The sequence below is a fragment of the Erythrolamprus reginae genome, chromosome 10 (assembly GCF_031021105.1).
Source record: "Erythrolamprus reginae isolate rEryReg1 chromosome 10, rEryReg1.hap1, whole genome shotgun sequence".
In the NCBI taxonomy this organism is placed as follows: domain Eukaryota; kingdom Metazoa; phylum Chordata; class Lepidosauria; order Squamata; family Dipsadidae; genus Erythrolamprus; species Erythrolamprus reginae.
The window spans coordinates 10689026-10705067 of NC_091959.1; the positions used below are offsets into that span (position 1 = coordinate 10689026).

Genomic DNA, 16042 nt, shown 5'->3' on the forward strand with positions numbered 1-16042 from the left:
CTACAGTCAGCTTCAGTGGCTTCAGTAATTCTTCACTACTTAAACTCAGAATCACTTGTTCAAGGTGCTACACAAACTTTTGCCACAACAATATAGCACCCTGTGGCTTTATTTATTTTTTCTTATTCTTAAAGCCCCAGCTCTTAATACTAGGATGATATATTTGATTTGTACATGCAGTGAAATCTCAGAAACCCGATGGACAAACAGTATAGAACAGGGGTGTGAAACTCATGGCTTGGGGGCCGGATCTGGCCCATGGGATTCTTAAATCTGGACTGCAGGCCCAGCCTGCGAATATCAAAGGACTGGCCTGTGATGCCTCTGCCGGACAAAATTGGCCATGGAGGAGAATTTGCCATGGAGGAGCATGTTTGGGACCTCTGCATCCATTTTTTTGGCCTCCCCAGCCTCCAGCAGCGCTCTGCTGGCCAAAAATGGGCTGTGCATAGATTGCCTGAGGTGGCCCTCTTGTCTTCCATTAGCATCCTGTCCATCAGGATCATGCCCATCCCTGGCCACAACCACTTGGCCCTCCGAGGTCAAACACAACCCTGATGCAGCCCTCAATGAAATTGATTTTGACACCCCTGGTATAGAGTAAAATAAAGACTATTTAAAAATAAAATAACTCAACCATTAAAAGTTTGTTTGGGAATTAACCTTTTGGCAGTGGGAAGAGGGATGGACATCCTGCCTTTACTATTTTTGACGTGCCATGTCTTGGAGCATTGGTAGGTAAGAAGAGAAACTACATAAATAAAGCTGTCAGTCTCATGAATGGTAATGCCGCATGAATCCCAGCGACCGATTAGGTCTCACAGAGTTGGCCTTCTCCGGGTCCCGTCGACTAAACAATGTCGTTTGGCGGGTCCCAGGGGAAGAGCCTTCTCTGTGGCGGCCCCGACTCTCTGGAACCAGCTCCCCCCGGAGATTAGAACACCTTCTTGCCTTTTGTAAACTTCTTAAAACCCACCCTTGCCGCCAGGCATGGGGGAATTGAGATATCTCCCCTGGGCCTATACAATTTATGTATGGTATTTTTGTGTGTATGTCTGTTTAATAACAGGGTTTTTTAAATGTTTTTTAAATTATTAGATTTGTCATGAATTGTTTTATTGCTGTTGTGAGCCGCTTCGAGTCTACGGAGAGGGGCGGCATACGAATCTAATAAATAAATAGAAACATAGAAGACTGACGGCAGAAAAAGACCTCATGGTCCATCTAGTCTGCCCTTATACTATTTCCTGTATTTTATCTTAGGATGGATATATGTTTATCCCAGGCATGTTTAAATTCAGTTACTGTGGATTTACCAACCACGTCTGCTGGAAGTTTGTTCCAAGGATCTACTACTCTTTCAGTAAAATAATATTTTCTCATGTTGCCTTTGATCTTTCCCCCAACTAACTTCAGATTGTGTCCCCTTGTTCTTGTGTTCACTTTCCTATTAAAAATACTTCCCTCCTGGACCTTATTTAACCCTTTAACATATTTAAATGTTTCGATCATGTCCCCCCTTTTCCTTCTGTCCTCCAGACTATACAGATTGAGTTCATGAAGTCTTTCCTGATACGTTTTATGCTTAAGACCTTCCACCATTCTTGTAGCCCGTCTTTGGACCCGTTCAATTTTGTCAATATCTTTTTGTAGGTGAGGTCTCCAGAACTGAACACAGTATTCCAAATGTGGTCTCACCTGCACTCTATATAGCGGGATCATAATCTCCCTCTTCCTGCTTGTTATACCTCTAGCTATGCAGCCAAGCATCCTACTTGCTTTTCCTACTGCCCGACCACACTGCTCAGAAATCACGACCCCTAAATCCTTCTCTTCTGAAGTTTTTGCTAACACAGAACTGCCAATGCAATACTCAAATTGAGGATTCCTTTTCCCCAAGTGCATTATTTTACATTTGGAAACATTAAACTTCAATTTCCATTGTTTTGACCATTTATCTAGTAAAGCTAAATCATTTACCATATTACAGACCCCTCCAGGAATATCAACCCTATTGCACACTTTAGAGTCATCGGCAAATAGGCAAACCTTCCCTACCAAACCTTCCCCTATGTCACTCACAAACATATTAAAAAGAATCTTGCTGCCTTAACAAAAGAGTAATCTGGAAGGGGTTAAGAGCAGTGGTGAAATTCAATTTTTTTTTTACTACCAGTTCTGTAGATGTGGCTTGGTTGATGTGGCAGGGGGAAGGATACTGCAAAATCTCCCTTCCCACCCCACTCTGGGGCCAGCCAGAGCAGTTCTCCCAACTACTCAAAATTTCTACTGCCGGTTTTATTTATTTATTTATTTATTATTTAGATTTGTATGCCGCCCCTCTCCGGGGACTCGGGGCGGCTCATAACAAGGCATAACAAATCGTAACAAATCCAAATAAATTTAAATATTTAAAAAAGTTTAAAAAGAACCCCAATATACTAACAAGCACACACACAAACATACCATACATAAATTGTACATGCCCGGGGGAGGTGTTTCAGTTCCCCCATGCCTGATGGCAAAGGTGGGCTTTAAGGAGTTTACGGAAGGCAGGGAGAGTAGGGGCAGTTCTAATCTCCGGGGGGAGTTGGTTCCAGAGAGTCGGGGCCGCCACAGAGAAGGCTCTTCCCCTGGGGCCCGCCAACCGACATTGTTTAGTTGACGGGACCCGGAGAAGGCCCACTCTGTGGGACCTAATCGGTCGCTGGGATTCGTGCGGCAGGAGGCGGTCTCGGAGGTATTCTGGTCCAATGCCATGAAGGGCTTTAAAGGTCATAACCAACACTTTGAATTGTGACCGGAAATTGATCGGCAGCCAATGCAGACTGCGGAGTGATGGTGAAACATGGGCATACCTAGGGAAGCCCAGGACTGCTCTCGCAGCTACATTCTGCACGATCTGAAGTTTCCCAACACTTTTCAAAGGTAGCCCCAAACTATTCAAAATTTCTGCAATTGGTTCTCCGGAACCTGCAGGATTTCACCCCCTGGTTAAAGAGTCTTCCATCTACCTGCAGGCTGCACTTGCTAGTGGATGCCAGCGGCAACGATAAATACATGAAAGCCTCAAACGTCCGCGACTTTTTGTGACATGTCAGACACTGCACTGTGGATTTGAACTGGCCTTGAAAGAGGGCCACGATGATCGATTCGTTCAGCTGTTTGTGCTTGTGCCAGGCAAGGTCGGAGGCTTTGAAGTCATCCAGGTGGTCGTTGTTTTCCTCTTTGTAGCGCTTTCGGTTGTCCGCCTAGAATATCGGGAAAATGAAAATTTTTATCAATACCCACTTGACGCATTGAAAGGTGTGCTTTTGGGTAGGAAGAAATAACATTCATCATTTATTATTATTTAAGATTCTATAATACAGTAATACCTCGTCTTACGAACCTAATTGGTTCCGGAAGTAGGTTCGTAAGGCGAAACGTTCGTAAGACGAAACATTGTTTCCCATAGGAAACAATGTAAAAGCGATTAATCCGTGCAAAAAAATAAAATAAAAAATCCCAAAATGGCGCTCTGCTGGGCGCCGCCGCCTGGCTGTCACCTTTTAAAACAGCCGGGGGACTTCTCAGCGTTCTCCCGAACCTGAACCCGAACTTTTCGGGTTCGGAAGGCCGCCGAGAAGCGCCGCTGCCTGGCTGTCACCTTCTGAAACAGCCGGGGGGTTTATCGGCGTTCTCCCGAACGCCGAACCCGGAAGTTCAGGTTCGGGTTTGGGTTACGGAGGCCGCCGAGAAGCTCCCAGCTGTTTCAGAAGGTTACAGCCGGGCTCCGACACTTGGCGGAGCGCCGTTTTTGCGATCAGCGGCTGCGTTTTCGGCCAATCTGGAGGCTAGAAAGGAGGTGGGGAATCCCAATAGGGAATTCCATGGGCGGAGCTTTGACGTCACGAAGACGTCCGACCGGAGAACGCCAAGAAGCCCCCCCGCTGTTTCAGAAGGTGACAGCCGGGGGGGCGGCGCTTCTCGGCGGCCTCCCGAATTCAAAAAGTTCGGTTTCGGGAGAACGCCGAGAAGCCCCCGGCCGTTTTAAAAGGTGACAGCCGGGCGGTGGCGGCCAGCAGAGCGCCATTTTGCAATCTGCGGAGGGTTCGTAAGCCGAAAAAAGTTCGTAAGAAGAGGCAAAAAATTTCCGAACCCTGGGTTCGTATCACGAGGGGTTCGTATCACGAGGGGTTCGTATCACGAGGGGTTCGTATCACGAGGGGTTCGTATCATGAGGTACCACTGTATTAACAACAGAGTTGGAAGGGACCTTGGAGGCCCTCTATTCCAGGGGTAGGCAAAGTTGGCTCTTCTATGACTTGTGGACTTCAACTCCCAGAATTCCTGAGCCACTCATGATAGTTCAGGAATTCTGGGAGTTGAAGTCCACATGTCATAGAAGGGCCAACTTTGTCTACCCCTGTTCTAGTCCAACCCGCTGCTTGGGCATGAGACCCTACACTACTTCAGACAAAGGGTTATCCAACATCTTCTTCAAAACTTCCAGTCTTGGAGCATTCACAACTTTTGGAGGCAATGGTGATTCTCATCATTTATTTCTCATGGAAAGATGGAGAATGAGAACATACATAGATATTTGGTTCTAAAGATACAATACAATAGAATTCTTTATTGGCCAAGTGTGATTGAACACACGAGGAATTTGTCTTGGGTGCATATGCTCTCAGTGTACGTAAAAGAAAAGATACATTTGTCAAGAATCATGAGGTATGACAATTCGTTGTTTTGACAATGACAATATTTTATTTATTTATTTAATTTATTTAATTTATTTATTTTATTTATTTATTTATTAGATTTGTATGCCGCCCGTCTCCGTAGATAATTTATTTTATTTTATTTTATATTTTATTTTATTTTTATGTTATTTATTCATTCATTCATTCATTCATTCATTCATTCATTCATTCATTCATTCATTCATTCATTCATTGGATTTATATGCCGCCCCTCTCCGAAGACTCGGGGCGGCTAACAGCAATAATAAGACAGCATACAATAATAATCCAATACTAAAAACGAATTAAAAACCCCTTAATATAAAAACCAAACATACATACAAACAAACATACCATGCATAAAATTGTAAAGGCCTAGGGGGAAAAGGAATCTTAATTCCCCCATGCCTGGCGGCAGAGGTGGGTTTTAAGTAGTTTACGAAAGGCAAGGAGGGTGGGGGCAATTCTAATCTCTGGGGGGAGTGGGTTCCAGAGCCACCACAGAGAAGGCTATTATTATTATTATTATTATTATTATTAAAAATACTTAATGATTGCCATAGGGGTCAAATAAGCAGTCAGGAAACAATTAACATTAATAAAAATATTAAGGACACAAACAACAAGTTACAGTCATACAGTCATAAGTGGGAGGAGATGGGTGATAGGAATGAGAAGAAAAAACTAACAGTAATAGTAATGCAAACTTAGTAAATAGTTTGACAGTGTTGAGGAAATTATTTGTTTAGCAGAGTGATGGTGTTTGGGAAAAAACAACGCAGAGACCTTGATAATATTTTCACCTTCTTCTAAATCAAGGTATCCAACCTTAGTAAACATTTAAGACTTGTGGACTTCAACTCTGAGAATTCCCCAACCAACATGGAGAAGGTCTATGGAGAATCTCAGCCATCCAGCTCATGGTTGTCTATAGCAGTGTTTCCCAACCTTAGCAACTTGAAGATATTTGGACTTCAACTCCCAGAATTCCCCAGCCAGCAAACGCTGGCTGGGGAATTCTGGGAGTTGAAGTCCAAATATCTTCAAGTTGCCAAGGTTGGGAAACACTGGTCTATAGTGCTATACGATACTTCAATGAGAAATATTTAAAAAATGGAAACCTACTTTATTTAAGTCTTCGTGAAGGCCGTCCATTAAGAACAGGAGCAACTCTTGAGAATCTTGCTGGCTGTACCCAGCAAACTGCTCGTTGATCTTCCCAATGGTGATTTTGAAATCTTTGGGGCTGATGTATCGATACTGCCCGGTCCACAGGGCTTTCATTATGATGCCAAACTCCTCGGCTACTTCGCCTTTGTGCCCCAAAAAATTAGACCTGCAAAAGTGAAGGATTGACATTTGCGAAAATGAGCATTGGGGAAACATAGAAACATAGAAGTCTGACGGCAGAAAAAGACCTCATGGTCCATCTAGTCTGCCCTTATACTATTTCCTGTATTTTATCTTAGGATGGATATATGTTTATCCCAGGCATGTTTAAATTCAGTTACTGTGGATTTATCTACCACGTCTGCTGGAAGTTTGTTCCAAGGATCTACTACTCTTTCAGTAAAATAATATTTTCTCATGTTGCTTTTGATCTTTCCCCCAACTAACTTCAGATTGTGTCCCCTTGTTCTTGTGTTCACTTTCCTATTAAAAACACTTCCCTCCTGAACCTTATTTAACCCTTTAATATATTTAAATGTTTCGATCATGTCCCCCCTTTTCCTTCTGTCCTCCAGACTATACAGATGGAGTTCATGAAGTCTTTCCTGATACGTTTTATGCTTACGACCTTCCACCATTCTTGTAGCCTGTCTTTGGACCCGTTCAATTTTGTCAATATCTTTTTGTAGGTGAGGTCTCCAGAACTGAACACAGTATTCCAAATGTGGTCTCACCAGCATTCTATATAGCGGGATCATAATCTCCCTCTTCCTGCTTGTTAGACCTCTAGCTATGCAGCCAAGCATCCTACTTGCTTTCCCTACCGCCTGACTGCACTGTTCACCCATTTTGAGACTGTCAGAAATCATTACCCCTAAATCCTTTTCTTTTGAAGTATTTGCCAACACAGAACTGCCAATACAATACTCAGATTGAGGATTCCTTTTCCCCAAGTGCATTATTTTACATTTGGAAAGAGGGGCAGAGAGGTCTACAAAGACTCTCCTACAAGTTTAAGACAACTACTTATGGGTAATTGTGCCATTAAGGCTGTGGTTCACAAATAGTGGGGAGCGCCTGCCTGGAGGGCACGGAGCGATGCCGGGGGGAAAGGGGGGGCACGGGTGACCTCAGGGAACATATATGGTCCGTCTGGATTGATTATCCCAGATGGGGAATGTTTTTCCTAGTTGCAAACCGCTCCGATCCCGGAAGAGAAGGCAGCTAGGCAGGGCGGCTGCATGGGTTCTTATTGTTCTTGGAGGGCACTGTGGTAGCCATGAACTTAAGCTGGCCTGGCCCCATGTTAAAAGTAAATCCTAACCATGGTAGCCTAAATAAAAACAGGCTCCACTGGGTACAATGTGACTTACTGTATATTTTGTAGTATAAGGTGCACTTTTTTCCTCCCTAAAAGAGGTTGAAAATTCAGGTGTGTCTTCCCTCCCCCCCCAGATCTAACTAGGTGCTAATAATCTTCTCAACTTTTACCTTGCAGGTTCTTTCATTGTTATTATTATTTTTATTATCATTTATTAGATTTGTATGCCGCCCCTCTCTGAAGACTCGGGGCGGCTCACAACAGTAATAAAAACAATATAGTAGTAGAACAAATCTAATATTAAAAACATATAGTGTTCCCTCGATTTTCGCGGGTTCGAACTTCGCGGACAGTCTATACCACGGTTTTTCAAAAATATTAATTAAGAAATACTTTGCGGGGTTTTTTTCCCTATACAGTGTTCCCTCGATTTTCGTGGGTTCAAACTTCGCGAATAGCCTATACCATGGTTTTTCAAAAAATATTAATTAAAAAATACTTCGCGGCTTTTTTCCTATACCACGTTTTTCTCCATCCGATGATGTCATACGTCATCGCCAAACTAATAATTTTTGCAAAAAAATAAAAAATAATAATTATTGTTAATAAATAATTATGTTCATAAATATCAGGATCACTATTCAATGGTGAGTACCAGTAATAATGGTGAGTAAATGGTTGTTAAGGGAATGGGAAATGGTAATTTAGGGGTTTAAAGTGTTGTAATACTGTCCATAGCCAAAAATTGTGTATTTACTTCCGCATCTCTACTTCGCGGATATTCGACTTTCGCGGGCGGTCTCAGAACGCATCCCCCGCGAAAATCGAGGGAACACTGTACCATGGTTTTTCCCACCCGATGACGTCATATGTCAGCGCCAAACTTTTGTCTGCCTTTAATAAATATTTTTTTTAATAAACTTTAATAAATAAACATGGTGAGTAATAATCTGAATGGTTGCTAAGGGAATGGGAAATTGCAATTTAGGGGTTTAATGTGTTAAGGGAAGGCTTGTGATACTGTTCATAGCCAAAAATAGTGTATTTACTTCCGCATCTCTACTTCGCGGAAATTCAAGTTTCGCGGGCGGTCTCGGAACGCATCCCCTGCGAAAAGTGAGGGAACACTGTAAAACCCTATCATTATTTAAAAAACCAAACAGCACATTCATACCAAACATAAAACAAAGTATAAAAAAGCCTGGGGGAAAGGTGTCTCAACTCCCCCATGCCTGGCGGTATAAGTGAGTCTTGAGTAGTTTACAAAAGACAGGGAGGGTGGGGGACCGTTCTAATCTCTGGGGGGAGCTGATTCCAGAGGGCCGGGGCCGCCACAGAGAAGGCTCTTCTCCTGGGGCCCGCCAAACGACATTGTTTAGTCAATGGGACCCGGAGAAGGCCAACTCTGTGGGACCTTATCGGTCGCTGGGATTCGTGCGGTATCAGGCGAAGAATGCCCTAAGGTTTTTTTTATTGGTTTACTTGCTCTGAGTGTTTCTTTCCAGCTTTAATCAGGTGCTAACAATGTTCCCAGCTCTTACCGACTTGCAAACTCTTTCATTGTTACTCTCTCTGAATAAGGTTTTTTTAAAGCCCTAACAAGGGGATAAAATAATGTCCTGAAGCAGATCAGACTAAGGATGGCTAGCCAGATGAATTTCTAGTAAAGAGATTCTTTTTTCTATCTTCCTCCCCAAAATCTAAGGTGCGTCTTATATTCCCATGCGTCTTATAAATACCCAGGTAAGTGGGTGGAGCAGTCTTCCCCAGCCAATAATTTTCTTGCAGATTATAATAAGTAAAATAATAAATAAATTGCACGAATCCCAGCGACCGGTTAGGTCCCACAGAGTCGGCCTTCTCCGGGTTCCGTCGACTAAGCAATGTCGTTTGGCGGGACCCAGGAGAAGAGCCTTCTCTGTGGCGGCCCCGACCCTCTGGAACCAGCTCCCTCCAGATATCAGAGTTGCCCCCACCCTCCTTACCTTTCGCAAGCTCCTTAAAACCCACCTCTGTCGTCAGGCATGGGGGAATTGAAATTTTCCCTTCCCCCTAGGCTTATAGAATTTATACATGGTATGCTTGTATGTATGAGTGGTTCTTTAAATTGGGGTTTTTAGGATTGTTTTTAATATTAGATTTGTTTACATTGTCTTTTTATATTGTTGTTAGCCGCCCCGAGTCTTCGGAGAGGGGCGGCATACAAATCTAATAAATAAACAAACAAACAAACAAACAAACAAACAAAAAGTAAATAAGTAAGTAAGTAAATAAGTAAATAAATATTAACACTAAAATTCCATTGGGGCCCAGATCAGAGCATTGCGCGAAATGTTTACTTCTTCCTGGGTGGGGTGGGGCATAACAGGAAATAACTGAGAAGCACTACATTAAGGAAATAATTCACTGCAACCACGATTGCATTCAAATGAAGGTTCAAGGAGAAGCCAACATTACCGGTTGATATCTTCGTGATAGTAGTTCCTGTTGAAATAATCGGCGAGGTGGGGGGTATTGCAAAGACACTGGAGCACTGAATTCATATAGCAAGTGTTCCCCAAATTGCGAAGGCCGGTCAGGGCCGGTCCCATCCCACCAAAGACAGGATTCAGATGGCGGATCTGCGAAGCCGAAAGCCTGGAAATTTCTGTTTTTGGATAGCACACGGGTCTGTCGAGGGGAAAAAAAAAAAGTTAAATCACATGTTTTTCCCCATTAAAGATCTGAAAAGGCAAGACAGCCTTCTGCCGCACGAATCCCAGCGACCGGTTAGGTCCCACAGAGTTGGCCTTCTCCTGGTCCCGTCGACTAAACAATGTCGTTTGGCGGGACCCAGGAGAAGAGCCTTCTCTGTGGCGGCCCCGACCCTCTGGAACCAGCTCCCCCCGGAGATCAGAACTGCCCCCACCCTCCTTGCCTTTCGTAAAGTTCTTAACACCCATCTTTGCCGTCAGGCATGGGGGAACTGACACATTTTCCCCGGGCCTATACAGTTTATACATGGAATGTTTGTGTGTGTGTTTGCTTTTAATAATGGGTTTTTTAGTGTTTTTTAAATTATTAGATTTGTTCTTACATTGTTCTTGTTATTGTTGTGAGCCGCCCCAAGTCTACGGAGAGGGGCGGCATACAAATCTAATAAATAAATAAATAAATAAATAAATAAATAAATTTTTTGCTTGTTGTCAGGTGGTGCCAACTGTTTTGTCTTGCATGGCAGCTGTTGTGGTTAGCTCTGGCCCAGCTCCTGCCCCAAGGACTGTGGATGTGGGGGAGACATCCACATGCTGCAGGCCTGTTTTGCCCCCGGTGGAATCTGCTGATGAAGGCTCCTCTGACCAAGAAGACATGAGTGACAGGGAGGAGGAGAGTGTGGCAGACAGCTCAGAAGGAGATCAATTATCTCGCTTCTCCTTGGATTCAGAACAAGAGTTAATGATACAGCCATGCATGCGGAGAGCGATGCATAGGCAGCAACAACTGAGAGATTATTATCAAAGAAAATGAGGCCACCTGTGGTTGGGTGGGGCTGTGGTCATTAGTGAGGCTGCTATAAAGAGCAGCGTGTGGGTTTGGCTATTGTGGAGGATTATCTGATCATTGTGTTTCGTGCCTGCTTTGCTGACTTTGACTATTTGTGTGCTGCTTTTTCCCCGCTTTGAAACTAAAGCAGAGCAAAGTGTGTTTCACTTTGTGAAAGAAGAAGGACTGTGAATTGCCTCACAGCTGCAAGCTAAGTATCACAGAACTGATAAGGGACTTGTACAAATTACCAGTTTGTTTGGAGACGAGTGCTCTTTGCTATACCAAAAGAGGGCTTGGTTTAAGTGAATTTTCATTATAAAGAACATTGTTTTGAATTTTCAAACGTGTGTGTGTCTGAAATTTGTCCCTGTGAATTTTTGGTAGGATTCTACCAGAGAGCCCGACAGAACAGCAGCCGGCCGGTAATTAGCCCCAAATGAAAGCTCAAACATACACACACAGGTTTCAAAATAAAACAAGAATAATTTTTACTAGACGTCTGTTTCACAAACGCAAATTAAAGCAATGTCTCTTCCTTTGCCAAAATCTGGCATGAGGCCAAATTGATAAGATAATTGCTTCCCAGCCAAAAGTCTACTCACAAGATTAACCCTATAAATGTCCAACACTGAATCCAGGTTTGTCAAGCAAAACACTCTTTGCAGCCTTTTCTCCTCCGGAGGCACAAACATTGACTTCTTGTAAAGAGCACCCTCTAAACTTCTCCCCTTAAATACTCTCGGGGAGTGCTGACTATGCACAGCTGTGCTCACTTCCTCTTTCTGAGCTGTCTCAACTGCTCCTGCCGGCCCCTCATCCTTCTCACCCAAGCATTCAGGATCGGGTCCTTCATTTCCTCATCCTCAGACCCTGGCAAATCCCCAGTTAGGGGCTGCACATCCCCAGTTGGGTGACCTATAGCCTCTGTAGGCTCCTCATACCCAAACTCTCCTTCTTCCTCTGGCTCGCTCTCTGATTCCTTCGGCAGCCACACAGGCCGGCCATGACCAGATGCCCCCAGCTTATCAGGTTCAAAGTCCATGGCCAGAGAGCCTGGCTGTGAGCCAACCACAACACCAAGTAGGTAGGTGATCCGTCACAATGCAACGAAATGGAATGAAATCAGGAAGTAAGGATCATGAGAGATAAAGGTTTTTAAAATGCCTGATTATTCCCAGCCAAAGGTTTCCATTAAGGTCAGGACTATCCAACCTTGGCACCTTTTAAAACCTGTGAACCTCAACTCCCAGAATTCCCCAGCCAGCATAGCGCAGCATACCTGGCTGCGGAATTCTGGGAGTTGAAGTCCACAGGTCTTTATGAAAGGTTAGAAAATTAGGAGACTCATTCCTACATCCAGAAAGGTTCAGGTAGGAAAAAGCTTCTTTTATTCCTTCTTTTATCCTGCTAACCTCGAGGCTCGACTACTGTAACACTCTCTACATGGGGCTACCTTTGAAAAGTGTTCGGAAACTTCAAATCGTGCAGAATGCAGCTGCGAGAGCAATCATGGGCTTTCCCAAGTATGCCCATGTCACACCAACACTCCGCAGTCTGCATTGGTTGCCGATCAGTTTCCGATCACAATTCAAAGTGTTGGTTATGACCTATAAAGCCCTTCATGGCATCGGACAAGATTATCTCAGGGACCGCCTTCTGCCGCACGAATCCCAGCGACCAGTTAGGTCCCACAGAGTGGGTCTTCTCCGGGTCCCATCAACTAAACAATGTCGCTTGGCGGGACCCGGGGGAAAAGCCTTCTCTGTGGCGGCCCCGGCCCTCTGGAACCAACGCCCCCCAGAGATTAGAGTTGCCCCCACCCTCCTTGCCTTTCGCAAGCTACTTAAAACCCACCTCTGCCGCCAGGCATGGGGGAATTGAGATCCTCTTTCCCCCAAGCCTTTACAATTCTATGCATGGTATGTATGTATGTATGTATGTTTGGTTTTTATATTAATGGGTTTTTTAAGCGTTTTTTAGTATTGGATTATTATTATATGGTGTTTTATTGTTACTGTTAGCCGCTTCGAGTCTCCGGAGAAGGGCGGCATACAAATCCAATAAATAAATGAATGAATGAATGAATAAATAAACGTGTAATCTGCAAAACCCCCCTGGGGAAATGGATGAGCAACGTACTTATTCTCGCGATTAACGGTCGGAGTTGGGATCGCCTTCTTCTCTTCCTCTTGTACAGCCTGTGTGATGTCTGGAGAAGAATACGACCGCTTCAGTTTGGAGTGTTCCTTGTCCCGCAGATCGGTAGAAGGAGGCTTGGGCTTATGAGTCGGTGGAGTAGTAGGTGGAGTAATCGAGGGAGTCATTTCTGGAGGGTACATGTGGACTGAATTGGTGGGCGAATGGTAGTACCGAAAAGTCCCGGTGACTGTATCCAGAAACTTCAAAGGGCATGCCCGGGAGATAACAGCACAAAAATAAAAAAGGGGGAAAAGTTAAGCCAGATTTCTATAACTGCTCATTTGGATGAGTAAAATATGTAGAGGTGGTCTTTGATTTACTGACCCTTCTCACCCTGGACATAAACTGTTTCAACTTCTACTCTCAGAGCACTGCACACCAAGACAACTAGACACAAGAACAGTTTTCCCCCCAAACGCCATCACTCTGCTAAACAAATAATCCCCTCAACACTGTCAAACTATTTACTAAGTCTGCACTACTATTACTACTAGTTTTTTCTCATCATTCCTATCACCCATCTCCTTCAACTTATGACTCTATGACTGTAACTTGTTGTTTGTATCCTTAAGATTTTTATTAATAGTGATTCTTTCTGCATTTCTTATGTGACCCCTATGACAATCATTAAGTGTTGTACAACATGATTCTTGACAAATGTATATTTTCTTTCATGTCCACTGAGAGTAGATGCACAGATGTGTCCAATAAAGAATTCTATTATATTCTGTTCTGTTCTATCCTATTCTTTTTTTTAAAAAAAATTAAAATTGGTTTTTTAAAAGTTATACACAGACTGCACATCATACAACATAAAACAGTGCCCTGTGAAGGTGCACCCATCACCTAACAACATACATACCCCACCACCAATTGGAGAGTCTGCAGAAAAATCTTTAACATTCTTCTAAGCCTGGATCTGCATTTTATTTACATATCAAAGAGTGATTCTAATTTATTCTTTATGGCTAGATCACAAATTCTACTTGTCATATAACCTCTCACCATATCCCATCGTTCCATCAGTTTCTTCAATTTATTCTCATCGTACATATTCATCCTTACCTCCATAATTTCGAAGTGGATGTGGTCCACCATGTACCGATACCAATTCTGTATCGTCCATTTTGCTGCTTCTTTCCAAACCAATACAATTACTGCTTGAGCGCTTTCCAATGCTGCTACTTTTATTTCTCTAAATTCTCTTAAATCTCCCCTTTCTTACTAGTACAGTGATACCTTGTCTTACAAACTTAATTGGTTCCGGGACGAGGTTCTTAAGGTGAAAAGTTTGTAAGACGAAACAATGTTTCCCATAGGAATCAATGGAAAAGTGACTAATGCGTGCAGGCCCAAAATTCACCCCTTTTGCCAGCTGAAGCGCCTGTTTCTGCACTGCTGGGATTTCCCTGAGGCTCCCCTCCATGGGAAACCCCACCTCCGGATTTCTGTGTTTTTGCGATGCTACGATTTCACTGAGGCTCCCCTCACTGGGAAACCCCACCTCCGGACTTCCGTTGCCAGCGAAGCACCCGATTTTGCGCTGCTGGGATTCCCCTGCTGGGATTCCCCTGCAGCATCACAAAAACACGGAAGTCCGGAGGTGGGGTTTCCCATGGAGGGGAGCCTCGGGGGAATCCCAGCAGCGCAAAAACGGGCGCTTCGGTGGCAACGGAAGTCTGGAGGTGGGGCTTCCCAGCGGTGGCGGTGGGTTTGTAAGGTGAAAATAGTTTGTAAGAAGAGGCAAAAAAATCTTAAACTCCAGGTTTGTATCTCGAAAAGTTTGTATGACGAGGCGTTTGTAAGACGAGGTATCACTGTACTGCCATTTCTTGTGTGATTGTCCAGTTAATATTTAACATTCTGTTCATTTCATCTTGCACTTGTTTCCAAAATTTCTGTACTACTGAACACTCCCAGAACATATGCATAAAAACTCCTCTCTCTTGGCATCCATGCCAACAGGTGCCTATTCTGTTCTGTTCATGACCAAATCTACTTGGTTCTACTTGAGCTTAGAAGTGGAACTGACCTTGGCCCAGCCATGGGGCAATCCTGGGATGATCCTGCCCATTTCCTCACTCCGGGCTCTGGTTAACGGCTCTCGTTGGGACTAAAAATAGAGATTAAATTCCGTCAATATAACATTTTGTGGTATAACTTTGACATGCTAAATGTTCTAATATAGAAACATAGAAGTCTGACGGCAGAAAAAGACCTCATGGTCCATCTAGTCTGCCCTTATACTATTTCCTGTATTTTATCTTACAATGGATATATGTTTATCCCAGGCATGTTTAAATTCAGTGACTGTGGATTTAACAACCACGTCTGCTGGAAGTTTGTTCCAAGGATCTACTACTCTTTCAGTAAAATAATATTTTCTCATGTTGCCTTTGATCATTCCCCCAACTAACTTCAGATTGTGTCCCCTTGTGCTTGTGTTCACTTTCCTATTAAAAACACTTCCCTCCTGAACCTTGAACATATTTAAATGTTTTGATCATGTCCCCCCTTTTCCTTCTGTCCTCCAGACTATACAGATTGAGTTCATTAAGTCTTTCCTGATGCGTTTTATGCTTAAGACCTTCCGCCATTCTTGTAGCCCGTCTTTGGACCCGTTCAATTTTGTCAATATTTTTTTGTAGATGAGGTCTTCAGAACTGAACACAGTATTCCAAATGATGTCTCACCAGCGCTCTATATAAGGGGATCACAATCTCCCTCTTCCTGCTTGTTATACCTCTAGCTGTGCAGCCAAGCATCCTACTTGCTTTTCCTACCGCCCGACCACAATGCTCACCCATTTTGAGACTGTCAGAAATCACTACCCCTAAATCCTTCTCTTCTGATGTTTTTGCTAACACAGAACTGCCAATGCAATACTCAGATTGAGGATTCCTTTTCCCCAAGTGCATTATTTTACATTTGGAAACATTAAACTGCAGTTTCCATTGCTTTGACCATTTATCTAGTAAAGCTAAATCATTTACCATATTACAGACCCCTCCAGGAATATCAACCCTATTGCACACTTTAGAGTCATCGGCAAATAGGCAAACCTTCCCTACCAAACCTTCCCCTATGATTGAGCCATTCA

The 16042-nt window shown here is 43.5% G+C and overlaps 1 protein-coding gene across 2 annotated transcripts in view; it reads right to left on the bottom strand.

Annotated features, from left to right (window-relative positions):
* Positions 1–16042, bottom strand: part of USP8 (ubiquitin specific peptidase 8) — a 54735-nt gene that overhangs the window by 4447 nt on the left and 34246 nt on the right. For both annotated transcript variants that reach the window (XM_070762364.1, XM_070762363.1), the window contains 5 exons: positions 14975–15055; positions 12883–13142; positions 9676–9888; positions 5853–6063; positions 3015–3251 (listed from right to left, as the gene is read on the bottom strand). In XM_070762364.1, the coding sequence (XP_070618465.1) occupies positions 3015–3251; positions 5853–6063; positions 9676–9888; positions 12883–13142; positions 14975–15055 (1002 nt within the window). The remainder of the gene's footprint in view (positions 1–3014; positions 3252–5852; positions 6064–9675; positions 9889–12882; positions 13143–14974; positions 15056–16042) is intronic.